Source organism: Balaenoptera borealis (assembly GCF_965194805.1).
Source record: "Balaenoptera borealis genome assembly, chromosome: 12".
In the NCBI taxonomy this organism is placed as follows: Eukaryota; Metazoa; Chordata; class Mammalia; order Artiodactyla; family Balaenopteridae; genus Balaenoptera; species Balaenoptera borealis.
This window is the reverse complement of record NC_138869.1, coordinates 29372991-29397119: the sequence shown is the minus strand read 5'-3', so window position 1 is coordinate 29397119 and position 24129 is coordinate 29372991. Positions and strand designations below refer to the sequence as shown.

The following is a 24129-nucleotide window of genomic DNA, read 5'->3' as shown; positions in this document are numbered from 1 at the left end:
TGTAAAAACAGAAATATGTCAAGCTATCATGAAATATCAGCTGTCAAAAAGCAGGAACAGAATCTCTGATAGGCATACAATCACTGTAAATACGGAGGAAAAAAAAAAGTCCAGCTAAGTTTTATCTCCAGTGAAACAGATGCAGGCCAGTGTTTTGCTTTTTTGGAGCACATGTGAGATGAGTGGTTTATAGAGTCTTAATCTACCCTGAGTTCAAATAAACTTTGTAATTTCATATGTCATAATGTTTTCATTAAAAAAAAACCTATCTTATTTTTTATACTCCATATTCATAGAGCCAAATAATGTTTTTCTTATTTATTTCTTAAAAGACACTAGAAGTATGTTTAAGATGTGTCTTCATTAGTAAAAGAAAAAAAAATCTTATATTTATAAAAAAATGCATACACATCTAATGTGATATTCCTTATAGCCCAAATTTTTATATCATCCTCCGAATCTGGCTATTATGATATTTTAAAAATAAAAAAGAGAGATGTTTTGCCATTCCCTAAACATAATCAGTTGTTTGAAGTGTTCATAGCTGCCGGTTATGGGAATTTACCAGTAAAAGTTATAAATTAACATTTTCTACTGCTGGAGTCAAAGGGGCAATGTCAGTATTAGCTAAATAACACTGAGTCTAGATGGAATGTGAGTTTTAGGCGTATCCTTTTATTGAATATAAGCAGGAGTTTAAAAAATTCATTCTGAACACGCGCTGTTTCTTTCTACCAAAACAAACAGGACATTGGGAGACACTGCTTTGGAAAAGATCCCTGGTGTTCTCCTTACTGGCTACAAGTAATAAATCCTTCCTTCTCCCAGGGGAGAAAAAAAAAAAAAAAAGGTATACTGACATTGAAGTTGTATCGCTAAAGTAGATTATCACACAGTCAAATCGATTCATAAGAACGCCTCTCTCGACAGGGTAACATGGGGGCTAAATGTGACACAGATTTGCTTAACTTGGCTTGGTACATAGTAAATACTCAGTAAACGTTAGCTACGATCACCTGCTTTGGAGAAGTTATCTTATTCAGCACCTCATAAAAAAACCCTCAAATGCATATAGGGACTCCCTTATTTTGGTCCTTTCCTCCCCAGTTACCATAACACACTACAGTGCAAAATGGAGGCTCAGTAGGGGAATGTGGAACCAGCAGGGATCTGAGGTCATCTTTATGATTTATCATTTTTTGAAAAGTGCAGGTTCTCTTAAAACTTTCAAGTTACTGTTATGTTTTATTTTTCTTTAATAAGAAATGCTTCTGATATGTATTGCAGGTGAACAAATAACAAAATTGACAAATGTTGTAAGTCTTTTACAGTTATCTGAACACAAAGAATAAGGTATGATCAAACTGATGCACATTAGGTGAGCTTTTTCCTGTACCTGGCTCCTCTGACATATTCAGAACCATTTCTCCTAATCACTGGTTTTGTCTTCTGGCTATGCCTTAGCATTATCTACAAATTCAATAAATGGAGCATTCATATTTCATAGGTGAGACTCAATGAATCAGGACAACAGTATTAGAGAAGAAAAGAAACCCAACAAAATATTAGGCCTCGTATTTGTTTTTGTTTATATCACTAAGCATCATTTCCAATCCAGAAATATTTTTTAAAGTATCCCTTTAAAATACACATTTTGAACTATCCAATTACAGAAAGCTTGCCACTTGGCTCACTCAGATTTCGGAGAGGGATGGTACAGGTTGGAGGGGATTTACAAAATTAAAACGTGTCTTTTTAAAACCAAAAGAAACATACACATGCATTTCTAAGCACACAGCCTATTTGCCTTTACAGTCTGCTGATACACACTGATTTTTAAACATTGTATATAAAATTAAATAACATGGAAAAAATAAATATGCTTTATTATATAAACACATAGAAATCTGTACTGCTCAAAATATTCAGATAATACTAGGCTTGGCTGCTTAAAATGTATTCGGAAAGTATGGTAGTGATATTTACAATCTTTATTTTTGCTAGAGATAGATGTGGTGAGGTGATAAAATACTGATGTCAGACATTTTCTCTTCCTACCTACAGAAGCTGCAAACTTTAATATGAAAATGAGGTAGACACAAACTCATAAGTTGGCCAGGCAGAAACAAAAGCACAGTTCCTTCGTGAGCTCATAAATTCTCATTATTTGGGTCGACAGGCATTATTCCAAAGCACCTAAAGCAAGGCTCAGAGAACACATTTAGGTTTTGGCATGAAAAACTCACACAAGCAATTTCTCCTAAGGAGAACCATGGTCTGTCTCCAAGGCAATCAGCAAGCAGATACATGAGGCAATGCAAAAAGGAAGGCTGGAGGACCATCTTGGATAGGTGACGTCACCTAGCAACCTTTTTGATTTTATCTTGAAGCAGCTTACTCTAGAATGCTACAGATTTTTTAACCCACTTCCCACTACAGTTTGACAGCTCTCTTTCCAATTTATCCCTCTAGTCACGGGATGTGTGCATGCAATAGGCAAATCAGTGTTAAGAACCTTATTTCAAAAATAAAACATTACCAAGTCAGAGTGCAAGGACACGTTCAAAAGAGGACAGAAAAGAGGAAATCTGGGGAGGGTGTTTTCCACAATCACGATTCTAAATCTCTAGTGACTTGAGCCAGAATTAAGGGTCTTAAAATGGGTACCTGAAGCCTACATTCACAAAAGCTTCATTTTAGAGAGTCTGGACACCACGCTAACAGCCATTTGGAGTTTCTCTCCTAAATACTGCTCCTTAGTAACAACTGTTGAACTAGGCTATCTTCATTTTGACCTTGGAAAAGACCTACTCACACAGCAATAGTTGCTTCTCAAAACTATCTCCAGCTTGGGAGTACTTGGGGAAAGAAAGCAACAAGGCTGGAGGGGGACTAAAGGCTACCCTTGGTCTCTAATAAATCTAGTTCACTTTCTCTTGAAAGCAACATGTTAGCACCTCGAATACAGTTTTTGTTGTTGTTAATGTCACTCTCAGTTACAATGATGAAGCACCATAGAAGTGGCTTTATGGCTGTTAACACAATTCACTGAGGTATGCTTCAATCTAGAACTACTAAGAAATTGTACCAAAGCATCAATAAAAGTCAACATAAAAGTAAAATCCAAATCCTACAGTAAGAATCTAAAAGGCTGCCCTCACACACATAATTTAAATAATATATTACAAATGGATCTATTTAAATAAAATGCTTTTGATTTAGTTGTTTTAAAAATCACAATAAAAAGCCTTGTAGAAGTGGCCTTGCTCCCAGGCTGCAGAGGCATTTGAATATATATTTGAATAATGATCACTTTACAAAGGAAGCATTAAAATCACATAGGCAGCAAAAATATTTTCAAAATCTGTGTATTTGCTCCTGTGCATTACAGAGCATTTAGAATCTCTCTCTTTTTCTCTGTGTGTTTCAGAAAACTATGTGCAGGCCCAAGAACAACAACTACAATAAGAAAAACTTAAAGTCTTCAGTTAACTAGCAGATCATATTTTAAAATTTAAGCACTTAAGCTCTTAAAATATCTGTGGGAGAGGGTGGTGATCCGGTGTAAAAAAGAATTAAGCTGTGTTTAGAAAGTGTTCAAGAAAGAGAATGCTGTGGAAACTAATGTATATATACTATATAATATATATTGTATATATATTATATACAATATATAGTGCATAATATTATATTATCATTATATTATATATACACACACACATACCCTCTGAGGGTTAGGAGATGTTTTTTGGTCAATATTAAAGAAACACAACTTTTTAGAGAGCTACTAGATTTTTTGATATATACTCCAGTGTGGTATTGGTGTTGGCTGAGTGAAAGGAGTGAAAATATAATGGGCTCAAGAGGGAAAATTTCATGAAAAATAATATGTAATAGGTGACTTAGGGAAGCTGGAATGTCAGAAGATGTTCTTGATATTCTAAGGTTATTTCTGATCTTTTTCAAAATGTTCATTTTGGGAGAGTGCCAGTATTGCAGACAAAATACTCTGGGTGAACAATACATCTGAAATGCCCTTGAATAAAATCCTTAGAGCCCAGCTGAATAGTACCAGTTGAGATAACGCTCTAAATTCTTCTAGATTTCTACTTAATACAAAGTACAGTAGTTATACAGCTAGTGTTCTACCTGCAGACACAATCTCCGACACTGAAACCCTTGACTCTTAGAAGTGTCAACAGGTATTAGCCATGTCAGGTCAGTTAATCTGCTCTTTAGTTGGTTTTAGGAATGGTTAAGACTTTTCCTCAGAACCCTATGGAATAAAAAAGTCTTTTGGATATGACTTTGTATAATATTAATTCAGCTTCAGTGCAATTAATGTATTCACAGGAATGTTTACTCTATTTACATGAAACAGCCCTAATGACTCCATACCTATGGCACAATTTAGCCACAGTATCGTTTTGACATAGCCTATCCTTCTGTTTGCCAAGAGCTGCCCCAGAAGTTTGCACAGTATTTACAGTGGCCAATCTGTCTCACAATGTCATTTAAAAGTAGATCGCAAAGGAAGCCTAGGACCAAAGAAAAAAATGGTCTCAAACAGGCTTTGTGTCTTGATAGAAGAGAGAACATTTCAGATGCCTTGAATGGCATCAGGTCACTGAGTCCACTTTTGGTCTTTTGAATTTTCCAAATGGTTTCAGTCGATTTTGTGGGCACAACCTTTTTGGTGTCTGTGTTGAGAGCTGTACCCGAGTCACAGAGAGGCAAGGTATAGTCTCTGAATCAAAAATTGCTTTGGCCTCAATAAGCAGGTATCTTCCCACCAAAGTCAAAACTACCAGCTTAGAAAAGGAAAGAATATCTGCTTTTGAGTTGTCTGCTTAAATCACTTTGGAGCTTAATAACGGCACAGAGTTATGTAGTTTCTTAAAAAAAAACACACACACACACACAAATATATATAGTCTAGTTATAGGAAAGGATGCTACTTCTGGGCGTTGGCAAAGGCCTGTATGAGGTACAAGTCACCTGTAAAGTCACTTTGGCAATCTCATAAAAAAAATTAATTCTGTTGTATGTCAATATGAAGAAAATAGCAGACTGTGTATAGCACAGTTTCAGGGATGCCCTTGTGAAGAGGATAATTATCTGTCTCAAAGGAGTGACCCAGAACACCTTGGAATTGGGCATGTTAGTTACGTATTTTGCTTAACAAACATGAATAGTTAGGGCCGTACCGAACTCCAAGGGCCAGTACTCCATGCAGCGTCTTGAGGACAAGCATGTGTGTTACATTGCTCTCGATCTGGAGGCTTGTCAAGAATTTCACAGCTCAGATCTAGAAACCGTTCCCCGCTGGGCCGCTGACAGACCACCAGTCTTGTCCGCAAGCCTCCACCGCACAGCTTAGTACACTGGAAGAAGAAAAAGGAAGGCAGTTATTTTGCCTGAACAGCCAGTGGCAAATTTTCTTTTCCTGTAAGAAAAACGTCTTAGCCAGACTCTATTACAGCATCAGGCAAGATAAGTCTGTAGGCAGAACGAAGCTGAGTTACCAAAAGTAATATACGCAGCAGACCGGAGCCCTCTACTTTCATGGTAGGTATTGTTTATTGAGCATTTGCTCTTCATCTGTACTAAGTGCTTATATATATATTATCTCATCAAGAGGAGAGTGTAATTATTTGCCCCATTTTATATATGGGGCAACTGAGCTTAAGAGAGTTTCACTTGATCAAAGTCAATTCAACAGCAGGTGTCTAGGATAAGACTACAGCCTTTTTTTGAGGTATTCAAAACCAAAAATCAAAGAAACAAATAAAAATCTAAAAACCACTCAGTACCAAATAAAGGAAATAATGACTTAGCTTGTTTTATTTTCTGGCAACCTCTAAGAAGTTGTCACCAACCTTTGTCTATTCTGTGACTCTAGTCTCCATAGACCTTTCTGACGTTCAAATATTTTATGTTATCTCTGAATCTGAGGATAATGATGGCTTTCCCCTAGGATGAGTAAACAGTGTGGTGGGAACATTGGATAAGGTTCTGACTGTTGGCTAGACCCACACTTCTGAGGCAGGAACAAGTTGTATTTCTTGGACAGTACCGCTGTGCTCACATCCAGGAACACTGACTGTTCCCCTGCTGTGTCAAGGCCAGATCTCCCACAGAATTTGGAATGATCTGGTCCGTGCTGACAGCCAGCATCCCAGCAAATGCGTGTACTCTCCTGGCTTCTATCCAATTACAGAAGCTGAAGCACAGGCCCCACGGGACAGAACTTTACGAGGAGTTTTGGGAAACCCACAGTATACACGTCTCCAAACCTGACTTCCCCTTCCGGCCTTTCAGCAAAGCCCTCCAGAATGACGTATTATCACCGAAAGTTAACAAACTCTCCGTTATGAGTGCCTATGACTACTAGGTTACGTGGATGAAAGCATGAAATGTGGACACGTGATTTCGTTTAGCCAGGGGTGTGGACAAACATGCCCGTCCATCTCATGTGTCTTTGTTCCCCTCTTGGCAGGGGTGGGGGGGGTCTCCACGATGTTAATCCTCGTGTGTTATTTTATAAATTTTACAGTCAAGACAGAACAACTCAACAAACTCTAAATATGTGTTCTCCCTGTGGATTCAAGAGTAGAGAGATATATTCTTTGTTAATTAAATATAAAACAATAAGCATCTAAAGTCCTACACATGACAGTGGCTCAAAACCCCATTCGATAATAATAGTAATACTAATGATAATCAGTATTATTGGTAGTAATAATACTGATTATCATTATTATAAAAGCAGTTAACTGTGATTGAAGGCTATGGGCTAGGATTTTGACACACTATCTCATATAATAGATGTGAAGTGAGTGCCATTATTATTCCCATTTATAGACAAGAATACAGACATTTGGCAAAGTTATATTATTTGTTAAAGCCACAAAGCTTGTAAGAGCCAGGCCTGGGAATGGGACCCAGTTTTGCCTGCTCCAAATATTCTATTGCCTTTCATTGGTCATAGCAGGCAATTCTTAAAAGGTAACAGCTGAAGAATTTTATTATTTGAGACTATACAGCTAATTATTCATTTCTACAATTAAAATGCATCACCTTTGATAGGAATAACAGCTCCTATTCATTCTGGTTCATCAGGGATTTGAAATATTAGGAGACACGATGCCATGGGAACAAGGGTGCACCACAAACACCCCAAAACTATGAAGAAGATGGCAAAATTTCCATTGACTGATTTAACACACATTTTCAATCACTTTAAAAGCACCCATGTTTTAATCAGCAGAGGTTAACAATTTAAACTAGCATTTATCTGCATTCTTTCCTAACTTTTCTCTCCTGTGTAGTCAAGCTGTCTCTACTTGGTAATAAATGCACTTTTAAAATAGTCCAGAATTAAGACAGTTCTCCTAGTTAACCTGAAATCAAGAAGCTTTAACTAGAGCTAGTTCTTTTCTTCAAATAAACTATGAACAATAACACTGTTTGGTGTTTGGTTTTTCCCAAAGGATGTATAAGTGGAGTTTGCTCTCACCTCTCCCCAGCTGCCATAAGCCCACTGAGGGCAAGGGCCAGATTCGCAGGATCTCTGCTCATCGGGTTTGATTCTCTCCACGCAGTCGTTGGCGGTGTATCCATTTTCATCCTGACACACAACAACACGCCGCTGGGACCCACCAGCACAGGTACTGGAACACTGAACACAGCAGACATCAGTCAACAGGTTAATCCCTACCTCGATCTCCATCTCAGGGACACAAAAAGCAGCTGGTTGAAGGGTCAGAGACAAATGTGGCAGAAACCATTCTCAAGTTGTCCACGATGGACAGAAACCAATACTGAGAACCTCCCTTCCGTGGGGCTGTTTAAAGTTCACGTCTTAGCAGCACCTGGAGGACAGAAACACGGCTTCCCTCTTGCGCAGGTTAGGTCTCAGTAGGTGTTTAATAAATGCCTAATAAGTGATCATGTCTTGGGATTTCCAAAGCTGTCCTATTCATCCTTTGCATCTCTGAGAGGTACAGACTCGCTGACTGACACCACAGTCTACTGGGAAATTCTCTTCTTTTCAAAACTACAAGCGCTTATTTAGAAACAACATTTAACTTCCCTTTCAACACCAGGGTCAAATCACATGATTCAGGAATTGCCAGTTGTTGAAATTAAGCTTCTGTACTAACTCCTTCTATTACCCAAGGAAAGCATCACAGAATGTCACTTACATATCATTTCCTTGCAGGTAACGTTCCCGTCTTTCCCTTGGCAAAAGCCTCTACTTCCGTGCCTAATGGTAGCAAGATTTGTTGTCCCTCTTTATTTTTATTCCTCAGTGAACTTGAATTCCATATTGACAGACCTCTCTTCAGGTGCATGAGCTTAGTGCTTACTCCCTCTCATGGTTGTCACAAAATTATGTTCACCCTTCAGCTAATTTCCCACACAAGCTTCTCATAGCTCTCTTATTTATCTACATCTTGAGTGTTTTTTTCTTTCCATAATTTCCTTATCTTTTGAAACCCGATGTGTTTGCTGGTCTCCTTCACTCTGACCCTTAACTTGTACAATCTGTTTGCTTGTAAAACAACCATCTAGTCCTCCAAGCAATCCAATTCTCACGAATTATCAAGTCTCCGACCGCATCTGCAACATTGTTTTGAGTTCCCGGTTCCAATGGCTGATTTGTGCTATCAAACCCCAGCTCAAACCAGTGTTATTTCAAAATACCCATAAACACTGCTCCTTGCTGGTTGGCTTCTTCCATATAAAGATGTGAAAATGTTTATCTTTTGCTTATTGTACTGGACTTCAGTTCAATTTCCCTGCCTATGCTGGTCAAATTATGAATGATTTTCAAATATATTGAGTTTAATTTTTAAATGTAGAACAGGAAAATAGATTTATGAATTCTGTCTGAGCAAATATTTAGGTAATTTTTGATTTACAAAAATCCTACCTCTATTCTCTGAGGGTTCTGATATACTCACTCGAAACTTAAAAATATTTGTTTTCTACTTTTAAACAACTTATTATGCGAGAAACACAGAAACCTATTATTTTAATCGGCTTTGTTTGGGGACCAGAATTTAAAACATTAGGAAGGACCTTCCATATTGTAAACAGATTTGGAATATATATATTTTGGCCCTTGAGTTTTTCCTCTGATAATAAAATCTTGTATTGTTTATTATGTCACCTGTGTTATTGTCCCAATAAAATGGTAAGCTCCTTCAGCGGGGATCAATGTCATACTTGTATCCCTATTAGATCCTATAGTGCTGGTCACAGGATCTACTGCCTGATCCAATTAGAGTTTCTAGAAGCAATAGTTCCAGAAACCACATGCTACCCTCCCTTCAATATGGCTGAGTGGAGCAAGGAAGGATAACAAATCCAAGGTCAACTAATCTACTGGCTGCCCAGTGACCAGTCAGATGCTTCCTATTGAGAGTCTGACCAAACAGAGAAAGCGCTCAGCTGGGGGCCAAGCAATTGCGCCATACAGTCTAGAACTTGTGCTTGCACAGTTCTGAACCCAGCATTGGCCTGGGTCTTTATACTCCCATACACAGGTGAAGTATTGTACATCATCTTTCTCAGGTCCAATTTTGCCATTTTTTGATTAACAGGGATTCTTAGTTCCATTCCCATATTGCAGAATTTCACTCTGGACTTACTTTGTTAACAATTTTCCTGTCCTCTTTAGATGACATATTTTCCCAGGTAAACGTTCCTCCGAACAAACCCTGTACCTATCATGCACACTGAACAAAACAAGAGAGAATGGCCACTAGGGAAGCAAGAGATGATGGACGTCTGGTATTTTTATCTGCCTACTATACCTCCCCTTAACACCTGGCAGCCCAATTTTCCTTTAAGGAATCATTTCTCCCCCAATGGATGTCACCTTAGTGGGACTGTGTTTTAAGATGCTCTACATTTCCCTGATCAAGGAGTTAAGAGGAACGGGCTGAGCCAATCAGACTTTCCTGGGAATTTGAATCCTGAGCAGAGCAACTCAAGGGTGGTTCAGAGTTGAAAAGGGCTCATTAAGACAGAAACTCCTTAAAGAAATTATACTGTAGATACTGTTACATCTAGAGATCAGAGATTGGCATTTGGCCTGGCGGCCAAATCTGGCCTGCAAGCTGTTTTTATAACTCAAGTGTTACGGGAACACAGCCATTTCCATGTGTTTACATATTGTCCATGCCTGCTTTTGTGCTAAGACAGCAGAGCTGGTTAGCTGCAACAGAGACTGCATGGTCCACACAGCTGAAAATATTTATTACCTGGACCTTTGCAGAAAAAATTTGCCAACCCCTAGCTAGATCCCTGAAGATGTTCTGGTCCCAGTCTCTACTGGGGCTAAATGAACAGTATTGTTTGTTTTGCTTTCCCTTGAAGGAATCAATTCCTTTTCTTTTGCTTGCAACCAGAGACCCCTAGTTGGTAACACACCAAAAAACTTACAGAAGGTTCAGGTTTATGCAAAAACATACTGTAAAATGAGGTTCTGATTCCAGAAACTACTGAAAACGTTAGATTCCCATTCTCTAGTGCTCGTGATTCTTTGCCGCCTTTCCTGCTGTGGCAGGCAGGAAGAGCCATGCATCCCGAACCACGCAGAGATGTGTACACATGCCACACTCTCCTGGGAGTAAGTCAGGCACGTCAGCCTAGAGCTGAAAAATCACATTGTCCACCTTCAGCCTCACTTCACTTAGAAAAAAAAAAAAATCCCCAAACAAAAAACAGGCACAATGAGAAGAATGGTATTGTCCATTGCTGCAAAAAGGTTACCTAATCCTCCCTAATTGGGAACTCTGCCCAAGGGCAGAATCATTCAATCTTAAAGGAATGTATTATCCACATATGTAGTCCTAAATAAGAATAGCTTCCAGTGCCTTTTTTTTTTTTTTTTAAAGTTCTAGTGTTATCATTAGAATACACATGTTTGAGTTGTGAATTTTTTCCACTGGAAAAATCATGGGACACTCAGTGATGACCTCTCTTGATCACCCTTTAATTTCTCAGAACTCAAATTTCTTCTAACCCAGGCAAAGGAAGCCTCAAAGTGGGAAGTAAGGGAGGAGAATGAGGCGGTGAAGGTCCCAGGCAGATGTTCTGCTTACAACCAACAGGTGCAGTGTGTGAAAACACTCAGTGGCTATCTGCATTCACAGGAAAGTAAACCTAATTTATTGAAACATAACCATGGTGGGAAACTGACAGGTTCCTTCTAATGCTTTTTAGTCCAGAAATAATTAAACACAATTAGCAGTACTAGAAGGAAATGAATAGTAAACAATTAAAAAGAAGACTTCATGAGTGATTAATAAACACCAAACTCCCCATATCTCCCCAGGGTCCCTTGCTACCTTACCCCTCCTTGAAGTTCCTTTAGACATGTCCAGTATTCCACAATAAAATTATTTTTTGGAAAATTATTCAATAAAAATTCTAAAACTTTCAAAAGCATATTTTTCCTTTGAATGCTAAATATCATGTGTCAAGGTCTTCCTAATTTGAAGGACAAAGATAACGATAACAATAAAAATAATCGTCCACATTTATTAAATCTTCACGATGGTGGGCAGAGTGTAAAACACTTTATTCGCATCGTTGTATTTAATTCTTAGGACAACCCAAGAAAGTTGGAGTTATTGTTAACTTTGTTTTACAGGTGAGGAAACAGGCTCAAAGAGGAGAGGGGACCTGCCAAAGACACCAAAATTTGCAAGTGCCAGTCCTTGGATCAAACAGAGGCATCTTTCCTTAAAGCCTGTGCTGATAACCATTCAGTTATGGTATTTTCCCTCAGCACAGATTTTACCCAGCCTAGTCCTTCTCTCCTAATCCAAGACAATGATATACTACTACAAATGGCATAGCCGTTGTGCCACTTCAAGACTACACTCACCTGGAAAATAGCAAGAAGGAAAATGACTTTCATTAAAAACTCCCTTTCAGAAAAGTTCTTTTGCCCTTTTAATTTTCCTTCAGGTAAGAGCTGCCTGCCACCTCCAGGATCAATCATCACAGCTTCACATTACCTTCCAGGAAGCTGCCTGATCAAATCATCCAGCAGGGACACCCCCTCCTCCACCCAGTTAAGGTAGCTTAGAGGTGTGGGCAGACTGTCTCAAGTGATACCCCTTCCGGGACTGCAATTAACCTCAACAAATGAAAATGCACAGTGTCAATCCCTTCTGACATAAACATGCTCCAGAGGTGTTTCTAGTTTTGTTTCCCTCCAAGCACTACATCAAATGAAAGAGAAGAAAGCAAATTTGCAAAGGCTTCAGGGAATACTCACTGCTCCCCAGGGGCCGGTCCTCCACTGGTTTCCTCCCAGCACATGGGTGCGGCTAGGGCTGACGCTCCTGGGGCGATAATCCCCGTTTTGGAAAGGGTGCTGAGCGAGGCCACCATCTGGGGTCCGTTGAGGGCATGGTGACATGGAACAGTCCTGGTCGGTTTCTGGGATATAATCCGGGTCACACTCGATTTGATCGATCACGTGGTCACTGTAGTTGACACAGACCACTTGCCGGGTGGTCCTCCCTTGCCCACATGTCACAGAGCACTACATTGGACGTTCAGAAAGAGAAAGGGTGGTTCAGCCAGTTGCTCAGGCCCAAAACCCTAGCATATCCCCGTCTCTTTTCTTCCCACTTCATGGTCACTTTCATGGAGAAGCCCTGCCGGCCCAGTATGCAAAATACATCCCCATCAGTCACTTCCCACCATCTCTGCCATCACCTCCCTAGTCCAGGCCACCGCCTTCCCTTGCCAGGACTATTGCAGTGGCCTTTCAGCTGGGCTCCTGTTTGTAATCTTGACGCTTTCCTCCCAACCCAAGTCTGTTATCCACATATCATAAACCATGCCCCTTGCAAACAATAGTCAAATCATGTCATTCACCTAGTGACTTCCCAATTCACTGTGAATAATGTCCACAGTCCTTACCTTGACCTAGTAGGCCCTTCATGATGTGGCCCCTGGCTACCTTTTTGACACATCTCTTATCACTCTCCACACTGCACTCCAGCCCCACGGGCCTTATGGATGCTTTTTGAGCAGGCCAAGAACACCCCTGTCTCAGGGTCTTTGCAGCTGCTCTACTTTCTGCTGTACAACACGGATATCCATGTGGTTCACTGCTTCACTCCATGCAAGCCCTGCTCAGTGCAATGTGAGGCCTTTTCTGACCACCTCATCTAAAAGCACATCACCTCTTTCTCTCTGCCATTACTGTGTTTGACCTTTTTTCTGGTATGTATCAGTATCTGGTGCTATACCATGTATTTATATCTTTATTTGCTCATTGACTGGAATCGCCATTGGAATGATCTTCATAAAGGCAAGGACTTTCTTATTTGTCAGTCACTGCTCTTTCTAAATACCTGGTGAGTAGACAGATGGATCTGATAGATGTATGTGTGTATGTTTGGAAGCTCAGGGCATGAGAGTGAGATTATCTACCATTTACTGAGCACCTTCTTTGTTCTAAGCATTTAATAGACAGAATCTCAAATAATCCTTACAACAGCCTTATAAGGTAGATATTCTTTTTGGCCTCTTTTAAGAGCAGAAGAAACTGAGGTTCAAGGACTAACAGCAGACTGCTCAAGGTCATGCAGCCAGTTAATGTCAATGTCTGGATTTTTACACAGCTCTCTCTGAATCCAGCTCTCAAATTTCATATATGTATTATGGTATTTATTGAGATATTCATCTCCATTCTCTTCACCTGTCCTAAGCTCTGTATTTCCTGGACTCGGGAGCTTTTGCAAGACAGAAAGCAGGAGTTACCTGAACACAAAGGTTTTTCTACTTTTATAAAAGTCCACAGGTGGTTCCTGGTGTGCACAGGAGGCTGGGTCCCCAGCATTGCCTGAGGGTTCCTACTTCTCACTCTCAGCAGGGAAGCCAGAGGCACAGGACTTGAAGGGACCATGGGGTGCAGGAGGCACCCAGATGCAAGTTGAGGCCCTCTCCCTTTACTGCCCCCACTTCTCCCTGCTACTTCTGGTACTCCACAAGCCTACTACTTTCTAATGGGACTTGGCTCAGTTAAGACTGCATTTTCCAACCAGTCCAACAGGATGTGGGCTTAAGGGGTTGTAAGTTCATTTACACATTTTTAAAAAATGTGCATTTCTTGCACATCTGGCTAAGATTGCAGCTGCACATACGCGGAGAAGAATATCTCACAACCAAGTCCAATTCTAAAATAGGACCCGTTGACCTTGGGGACTCACGACTAGTCATCCCCCTTACGACTCCCCTAGTCCCCTCCCAATTCCAGAGAATTCACTTGCTTACAGGGTTCCAGTCCAGAGCCTTCCACCGCCCACAGGGGGTCACAGAACATTCCTCCTTGGCCACTGGTTTAGGGAGGGTTGCACAGGCACTCTCGTCAGCCACAGAGCCATCCTCGTCCCGACAGCTGACATATCTCATCCGGGTACCTTTGCCGCAAGTGGCTGAGCACTGGGTGTTGGAAGAAAACAATGCAGAGACGTCATGTGAAACAGTCACTCACTGGATAGAAACCTACTCTCTCAAGTCGTGTCAGAGAACGTCTGCCTTCCCTCCCACCCTCTCTACTTCTTCCGTTCTTACTGGCGTCCAAGACCCAAATCGCCACTGGGTCCTTGGAGCACTGTGTGTGCTTCTCCTTGCTTCCGGGGCAGCGGGGGGAGGGTGACAAGATGGTAATTCACAGTCCTAGACGCGGATGGGAAGAAAAGACCAAAGTTACCTTTCAGTCATGGCGTATACAAATATAAGGACTAAGAACTCTAAGATCTCAGACTTCTGGGTGATTTGGGGCAAGTCAAGTGACATCTCTCAGCCCCCAACTACAAATTCAACTGTGAAATGGGATATAATCTGAGCCCCTTTGTGGGTGCCTTAATACAAAACCACATTTATTTACCTGTTTGTGTGAAGAAGATATTGTAAAATGACACACAGTTTAGGAAAGAGCAGCATACCCTTTTAAAATTATTAACTGTTAATTTTTTGAAACATTCTGCAGGCCAATTTCTGCTCCTACATTTCAATTCACTTCCTAATCAGATTTTGCTAACCATGAACTTGCTTTCCAAGTGTACCCACAGATAGCTCCTGAGGCCCCAAAGAAGGTCAACTCTAGATACAAGACGTGTATTCATCACAAAGCCTAGAATTTATATCACACCCCTCAGTCACTCAGAGGCAATTCCTATGATGGACTGAGGTTATCCATGCGTAGGTAATATTCCCAGATTTCCAAATGGGAAATCGGAAGTACACACCTGTTCACAATCATTCCCAGCCTCAGTGGTTATCAAATGTTCTTGGATTAAATACATACCCATTAAATGCCCACGATGCCCTGGGCACAGTGCAAAGTGCTGGAGGCTCAGTGCTGTAGTGACTCTAGGAAGCTTACCAACTGAACAGGAAATTCTGTTATTTGGTTCAGACCTTGACTATTCCTCTGCCTGGGGTCCAAAGAATGGCACAGGGAACTTGTCGTACAGTGAAAAATTTATTCACATGCTGCAGCTGCAGGAGCTGCCCTATAGTCAGTCCATGGATATTACTGAATAACTTAGAAACGTATGTTGTGAATCGCTAAGGGAGTCGCTAAGACCTTACTTTCTGCGTGTTTAGATGTCGCAGCTAATTCCCAGGCATTTATCATGCAGTGGGTTGGAACATTTCAATAAAAAAAATAAAGATGACACGAGTCACAAGTGGTGTTTGGTTAACTGATCAGCAATGACAGCATGAACAACACTGCCATATTCATTTCCTTTTTTGAGACTCTGCATCCATCAACAACACATGTTGCCAAGTAGCAGACTGAGGGCACTCAGAGCCGAGGCAGTACAGTGGCCAGATGGGGCCTCAGAGCATAACTTCTGGGTGTAGTCTGGGTTCAAATCCTATCTTCCGCAATTAGCAAAGCTGATCTGCAAACCCAAGTCTTCTCTTTACATATTCTCCTTACACAAATGATGCCAAAATCAAGGTCCACATGGAATAGCGTGCTGGTGAATGATTACCAACTAGCTCTCTCGAGAAACAAGGCGTGCTTATGTGTGTGTATAGATATGTATGTGTATATACATATATACATACACACATATTACATGCACCTATGCATGTATATATATGCTTGTTTATTATACTTTTTTCTGATATAAAGAACATGTAGCATAAAATTTACAAATCACAATAAAATATACAATTCTTTATTTTAAATTTCATAGAGCCAGTTGATTCTCACAGAATACTTTTGTTGTTTTTGCTGAACTCTTGAATCTGTGGCTGAACGATGGTTGTCGTTGCTGGACAAGTGTAGTTCTGACATGAATGTCAGTTGATATTTTGTTTACATTTAAGAGTATCATGAAAGAGAAACAATGAAGATGTACGTCAGACCTTCACTCACTCACCCAATGACATGAACAATTTCTTTGCTGAACCAGAAAATAATTTTCAAATACCAGAAAAATATTTCCTTATTTTTTTATGCTATTTACAACATAACAGCTGCAGACACAAGACTTTTAAAAGTTTAGTCTGCATTATTAACATTTGTTCCCTCACTTTTTTGAGTCTAAACAATCAATACAACAATCAATTAAACTCTGAATTACAGCATCTACTGATTTCTGAGGTGTTAAGTACTCTCACCATGGCCAATTTCAAGCTACCAACTTGATATCCATGAACACAGAGTTAAAAAGGGATGTGCAGTAGCTCACCACTATACAGTATTTCCACCATGCAAATACATACAAATGTAATGTAAATCAGAGTAAACTACAGGAAAATAATTAGAAAGGGAAAAGTGAGTATTTCTCAACTTAATTTTTAATATCATCTATTTATTTATAGGTTTTTATTTTCAATTTTTAATAATGGCTGTATTTAACAACCAGCTTGCAAAATTTCTGAAAATTTACCAACCATCGCTTGTGAGCTGGAACAAGCCAGCTCCAGCACATGCAACCTGAACATATGATACTATTTGCCAAACCCTACAGTGAAATCATAAAAAAATCTGAGTTCAAGAAAACCAGCCCAAAGAGTCAACCTTTGCCACCCAATAAGAATCAGAATCAAGCCTACATACAATTCCAATAAGCAGAGAAGAACAAAACTGGTACATCAAAATATTAGATCCAGAATGTAACAAATAAGTAAATCCAGAACAATTTAGTTAGTCTACTGTTTCCTCTACCTACATACTTAACTATGAAAGGACTTCAGTTTTGAACGAGCTCCTGGGAAGTTTTGGCATCAGTGCCCAAAGCCAAAAACTGATTTGGACCAAGGAAACTTACCTGGGTATCAGTTGGTCTAGTTGCTGCGTTGCAGTCATTGTCGTCCACCACTGACATGTATGTCCCAATGATGCATTTCACTGCTCTTAGCTGGTATCCCTGTCCACAAGTGACACTGCACTGGGGGAAAGAAAGAAAACAGAAAGTATATACAATCTAGCCAATGTTCTCTTTCCCTAACTTTACCTATAACATTCTACAAGAGAAAAAATATTTCCATCATAGTGGGCCAGAGGGCTGGCACTCAAAGATAGTAGGTAAAAGCAGGTAATCCTACTCTGTACAATTATACTGATCGATTATCAAGATATTACATGGAATTATTTCTGCCTCCCATTGGAATTATGTTTGTAGGAGTTCAGTTCCTTGACTGTGAACCCCTGGAAGGAGGGGAGTACATTTCAATCATTTTTACATCTTTCACACTGTACCTAGCAGAATGCTGTGGCTAAAATAGGTACTTTATATAGTTCTTATCTGACTTCTGGAAAATTTTCCTAAAGCAATTATCAGAGTTTGCATGAATATTTTTGTATAAGAATGGTCTTTGCAATATTATTTATAAAAGGCAAAATATTAGAAACCACTTAACTAGGCAAGAACCAAAAGTCAATTAAATGCACCATGGCAAACAGATCATAAGGAAAATGTAGCCACTAAGCCTAATTGTTGGATTTAAAAAGCATCTAAAAAACAGTAAGTAGAGGGAGTGATGTCATGGAAATGGCAGTTCAGGAAGCTCCAAGAGTCGATCCCTCCACTGCAGCAACTATTAAGCTGACAAAAAATGGCAGAATCTTTTTTTTTTTTTTAACTCTGGAAGCTAATCAAACACTTAAAGCAACTAGGTGAGTGCTTATTGCCAAATTTCAGTAGCAAAGTGTTGAGACATTTTTGCTTATTGCCCCCCTGCCATATTACACGTTCCTCTCAAATGCACATGGAACATTCTCCAGTAGAGACCATATATTAGGCCACAAAACAAGTCTCAATAAATTTTAAAACCCTGAAATCCCACAAAGTATCATCTCCGGCCACAGTGGAGTGAAGTTAGAAAGAAATAACAGGAGGAAAACTGAAAGATTCACACATATGTGCAAATAAAACAACAGAGTCTTAAATAACCAGTGGATCAAAGAGGAAATCACAAAGGAAATTAGAAAGTACTTTCAGATGAATGTAATCAAAAATAAAACATAAAATTTATGTTTTAATAAATATAAAGATGCAGCAAAAGCAGTGCTCAGAGGGAAATTTGTCTGTAAACACGTATATTATTAAAAAAAAAAGATCTCAAATCAATAACCTAACTTTACACCTTAAGGAACTAGAAAAAGAACTAAACTCAAAACTAGCAGAAGGAAAAAAAAAAAGACTAGAATAGAAAAACAACAGAATCAACAAAACCAGAAGTTGGCTCTTTAAAAAGATCAACAAAATTTATAAATCTTTACCTAGACTGACTAAAATGAGAGAAGACTCAAACAACTAAAATCAGAAATGAAAGCAAGAGCACTGCCACTGACTCTACAGCAATAAAAAAAGATAATGAAAGTAAGGTGAATAATTATATGCCAACATGTTAGACAATCTAGATGAAACACACAAATTTCCAAACACACACTAATTAGCCAGAAACACAAAAATCACAAAACCTGACTTAAAAAGAAACAGGAAATTTGAACTTTTATAAGAAGTAAAAAGATTGACTCAGTAATCAAAAACCTCTTAATAAAGAAAAGTCCAGGACCAGATGGCTTCACTGGTGAATTCTACCAAACATTTACAGAAGAATTAAGTACTATTCACAATAGCCAAAAGGTGCAAACGACCCAAATGTCTTTAGAGGGATAAATGGATAAACAAATTACGGTATATCCATACATGGAATAGTGTGCAGCCATAAAAAGGAATGAGGTACATATGTGTGCTACAACATGGATGAACCTTAAAAACATCATGCTATGTGAAAGAAGCTAGAGACACAAACAGTCACATATTGTATGATTCCATTTGTACGAAATACTTAGAATAAGTAAATCCATGGAGGTAGAAAGCAGATTGTTGGCTGCAGGGGTGAAGGGGAAATGGGGAGTAACTGCTTAATGAGTATTTTGGGGTGACAAAAATGTTTTGGAACTAGATAGAGGTGGTGGTTGTACAACATTCTGAATGTATTAAATGCCACTGATTTGTTCACTTTAAAATGGTTAATTTTGTTTCGTGAGTTTTACTTCAATTAACAAAAAATTGATTAAATACAATCCTATTTTTAGTTTTTAAAACATAAGGAGACAATCATAAATGTATTAACTCTGCAGTGTAGAGCTAGGAGTGTGGTTTTCTTCTTTTTGCTAAATTACTTTTTGCAAAACTTCTCTTACGAACATGCGTTATTCTTCAATATTTTAAGAAACAGTCTGTTGCCCTGAATTGCATGTTCAGTCAAAGGAAGGACAAATTTCTGGCTAGGACTGACCTGGTATAAACACACATAAAAAAATAGGCCTTTTAGTTCTAAAAGACGTTATATTCAAATCTGAACAGTGGCCCTGAGCTGTGCTCTCCTCCTGTTATTATTTACAAGAGCTAGCAGATATAGACAAAAAGGAGGCAAGATCTGGGGCATGAGTGGACTCCCCCTGTTTAATGAGCGTGATCAAACATGATCAACCATTCTGACCAAGGATGCTGTGTAATGGAGAGGAAGAGTGCCAATGTGAACGGTAGAAATTGTAAGGGTGTAGTGATAAAGCTGCTCTCATTTACTGCACCCATGTTGGAAATGAAGACGTAAGCTAGGGAAGAGGCTGTGGCTGGATAGGGTGGAGGGAGAGTCATTCTTAAAGAGATTACACAAGTGACAGCAAGCAGCTGCTTTGCTTCTCTTGGGAACGTGGAGTGCTACTTAAATAGTACCCGGAATGCTTTTGCTTCTATATTAGGAAAGACTTAATTCCAAGAGTAGTGGCTTCTTAAATGCAAGCCCAAGGGAGACTTTCACTCTCTCCTTTAAGAACAGTTCAAATGACTGTGAAACCTACACTGGGGGCTTGGAAAAGATTCTTTCAAAGAGAGATGATTCCTGTAACCTTTGATCTAATTAATTCTGTTTGAAAAGTCTGAATAATTTATGAGAGGTGAACGTAGGAATCATGACACTGGGAGCCAAAACATCCCTTCCAAATCCCAGTCCAGACCCTCCTGCCAAAGACACTGGCGCTGGATCACATTCTGCAACAGACCCACAGCTGCACGCTAGTAGATAACATCAGCCAGGCACGAGATCTGTTGTGAATTTGTTCAAATTCGTGTGTGCTCAAGCTACAGTTTTAACCCAAGGGCGAAGACACGCACGTGGGTCTGGAAAAGGAATAATCAGCTCCAGGAGGCCAAGCGGCAACCCTCAGAAGTGGGGCAAAATGGTTGCAGAGTTTCCATCACTTGGCGCCACGGAGGTGCAGTGCGTGCCACATGCCATAGTGGTTAAATCCCAGCCGCTGGAATGTCCCTCTGCAGGCCCGCTCCAGATAAGAAGGAAAGAATGTAGTTAAGAACTTTATCATTCAAAATACCTGTCCCCAGGGACCTGCCTGCCAGGACGCACATTCTGGCTGCTGACAGGTCTGCATGGAGGCTGGCTTGGTCTCAGGGTCACAGATTCTATCATTTAATCGATCTTCGCCAAACTGACACCAGACCTGGCGGTGCTTATGCCCTTTTCCGCAGGTGACCAAGCACTGTAATAAAAGGTACAGCCAGTCAGGGTCATTTCTGAACAATGTACTGTGGTTCCGGGGATTAGTCATTGATTAACAGGACCAGGTGTGCTCTTTTCCCACAGCAATTCCTCTCAGTCGTTGCAATTTGTAAATACATCAAGGTTCATGCTTTTCACGCGTTCACTCATTCGTTCATTCATTCTGTATTTACCCAGGCTCTGGGCCAGTTTCAAGCACAGAATAAACTTAACACAGCATCATGCTCTGAAATCCTGAAAAACAGCATTCATGGTTTGGTAGCATAAGAGTTAAGGGTGGGGAATTTACGAGTCAGACTAACCTAGTTTTTAATCCTAATACTGGTTTTTAATCAGCTGTGGATACTAAGTGATCTCCCTGTACTTCAATTTTCTCATCTGTACAATGGGGAATACAATAATGCCTACTGCCAGGAATTGTGAAAACTAAGTAAGAAAAATCCAAGTGAAGTACTTAGCACATGCTCATTCAATGAGTCTTAAATATAATCTAAATAAATAAATAAATAAATATAATCATCATTATTACCTACTTTCATTGTAGAAAACTTGAGAAATACAGAAAGACATAAAAGAGAAAACTATAACGATCCCCAATCTCACTACCTACCTAGGGATAATTATTATTAAAATTTTGCTGTTTTCTTCCCAGTCTTTTTAGCTATGGAATGTTGGATCATACTGAATATATACTTTGATATCTCCCACTTCCATTTCATTAAGTATTTTTGCAAAGGTTTGTTACTTAATTTGAGATGATACTTTAGCTAGTATTAGCTATCTAAGTAGAACTTAAACCCAATACCTTCTTTCATCTTTTTTTTTTTTTTAACTAAATACTAGAATTGAAGCTAAGGCCACTTAGTTAACATAGAACATAAGAACTAGGTTTGTTGTTAATTTGTCCAGGAGTCAGACACTGTTAATCACATGCACTGTTACTTGTCTGCCATTTCAGAGGCGTTAATAGTATTCTTTTACGACTCAGATTTTATTTAATGTTGAAAGTAAACAGTTAATATTGCACTTGCACGGATGACATAAGGGAATGGATGCAGAAGCTGTAGCAGGGAAATACCTCTTTCCCCACATTCCTGACTTGGCCCATAAATAAGGCAATTTCTGTTCCCCTGCCACTTGCTCCCCTGAAGAAAGGTGGAGGGGGGCACTTGCTCGGTGAGAATCTCACCAGGAAATACTGACACTGTCTATAAAAGCGAGTTGCTGTCCTCGGGCCACCTATGCTACACAATGGAGGGTTAGCCTTACGCTTCATCGGGTAAGGGACAAGCAAAGCATAAATCTGGAATACTCAGCCTGCTCCTTTCTCTTTTTCCCAAGTTTTCCACTAGCAACTAGATGGGTAATCAAATAGGTCACTCACTGGGGTCTAATTCTCTTATTTCAAAAATAAGAAATCAGGGAATCTTATTTTTGACTTCAGATCGAAGCCAATGCAGCTTTATAATTAATAAAGAAAGCCCTGATTTCCTTTATAGCAACTTAGCCAGGGCTCAAAGAGGAGGGAAGGTGAGGAGCTGGAGCTTCAAAAATCACCAACAGAAGCTACAATGGCGGGTGATCCAGATAAACCCACTGTGACTCTGAGGTCACCAGTGGACCAGTCATGTCCAGTGAGACAGTCATGGGGCAGGTGGAAGACTGGAGTTGTTTCCTCAAGAGGAGGTGGGAGAAAGGTGCAGCTGGTCTAGCCTTGAACTGACCTGGGGGAGGCTCAGAATTGAGTATCGGAGATGAGCTGGGGGAAATAACAGCCTTCACATCTCACCTCTGACCAGTCTCCTGATTTCCACTGTGGACAAGGGAACTCGTTGCACTTCTGAATGGTGACTTTCTCTTGATGCGTGCATTTGCTATCATCAAGTACATCATTACGGGTGTTGACACAAATAGCCCTTCTCCTCTGGGTTCCACCATCACAGCTTTTAGAACACTGAAAGGACAAAAAAAATGAAATAAAATTATTGCTGAGTTTCTCATCAAGCATGCTCAAGATACTGGCTAGGCTGGCTTGTCTCTTCCAGTCCTTAAGAAACAACCAACCAACAAAGCCTGGTCAATTCTAGTTGTTATTTTAGGGGTATCTGTTCATGTTATCAATTTATTTACCAGGTTTATACCAAAGTCAATATTAGCAAACTGGCAAAGGAAAACAAAATTGGACATAGCTTGTGGGATATGAAAAAAGCGTTCTGTTGAGTTTTTCCACCACTCCCAATTTTCCACATGCCATGCCCACATTAGACATTACAAATCAATCATGGCACTCTTCTGTAGTTTTAATGGGGGAAGCCATTATAAATCAATCATGGTACTCTAAATGGGATTTCTCAATGCAGCTCTGCAAGGAGCCATCATCAGCTAATCAGACTTACTCCAAGAAGAAGACCCTCTGAGTGAGAACCAACTTACTTCAGTCCAAGCAGAATAGCGCCAGCCACCCGTGTTACATTCTCCTGAGCATTTTTCCCGGTTGCTTGGTTTGGGGTGACTGCTGCAAAAACTGTCATCAACCTTCTCGGTCTTCCCATCTAGCCTGCTGTATTTGGCACAGTAGATGTTTAATGTGCGGTAACCCAAGCCACACTGGGCACTACATTCACTCCTGCTGGCCACGTGCCACCTATGCATAAACAACAGAGAGAAACCAACATTTCTATTAAATATATTTGTCTTATCGAGACTTGACTGGTGGAAGAGTTGAGCTCTGTTTTCTTCCTTAACTCAAATACCATGAAACCCAAAGCCACAGTCAGTTACTGAAATCCAATTTAAAACCAGCATTTCCATGTATTTTTCATGGCTGCCAATGTACACGTAAGTCACAGAGTGACAGTCAGTGGTTCTATGTTTGTGAAGATTCTCCCCCGATACAGTCAATCTGAAATTCAAGCAACCAAAAAGAAAAAAAAAAACCACTGGAATTCAGCAGAGCAAAAAAAGCAATTTTATATTTAAAAGGTTCATGCAACCTAGCCTTTCATTTGTCAAGGAGGCTGCTTTAACAGGGAGCCA

General features: G+C 39.8%; 1 protein-coding gene and 2 long non-coding RNA genes across 11 annotated transcripts in view; 2 read left to right on the top strand and 1 right to left on the bottom strand.

The window, feature by feature from the left end:
- Positions 1-7581, top strand: part of LOC309606961 — a 34391-nt gene extending 26810 nt beyond the window's left edge. For all 4 annotated transcript variants that reach the window (XR_014232147.1, XR_014232148.1, XR_014232149.1 and 1 more), the window contains one exon: positions 7494-7581. This is a non-coding gene — a long non-coding RNA (uncharacterized lncRNA). The remainder of the gene's footprint in view (positions 1-7493) is intronic.
- Positions 1-24129, bottom strand: part of ADAMTS9 (ADAM metallopeptidase with thrombospondin type 1 motif 9) — a 181863-nt gene that overhangs the window by 84899 nt on the left and 72835 nt on the right. For all 6 annotated transcript variants that reach the window (XR_014232106.1, XR_014232107.1, XM_082344613.1 and 3 more), the window contains 9 exons: positions 23527-23737; positions 22883-23047; positions 20909-21073; positions 17334-17453; positions 14614-14718; positions 14314-14481; positions 12302-12571; positions 7520-7681; positions 5208-5384 (listed from right to left, as the gene is read on the bottom strand). Coding sequence is in view for 4 of the 6 variants with exons in the window: in XM_082344613.1 (XP_082200739.1) it covers positions 5208-5384; positions 7520-7681; positions 12302-12571; positions 14314-14481; positions 14614-14718; positions 17334-17453; positions 20909-21073; positions 22883-23047; positions 23527-23737 (1543 nt within the window). In the remaining 2 variants the exon portion in view is untranslated. The remainder of the gene's footprint in view (positions 1-5207; positions 5385-7519; positions 7682-12301; positions 12572-14313; positions 14482-14613; positions 14719-17333; positions 17454-20908; positions 21074-22882; positions 23048-23526; positions 23738-24129) is intronic.
- On the top strand, positions 7583-12221 carry LOC309606963. Its single transcript, XR_014232153.1, has 2 exons — positions 7583-7670; positions 11669-12221. It is a non-coding gene; the product is annotated as an uncharacterized lncRNA (long non-coding RNA).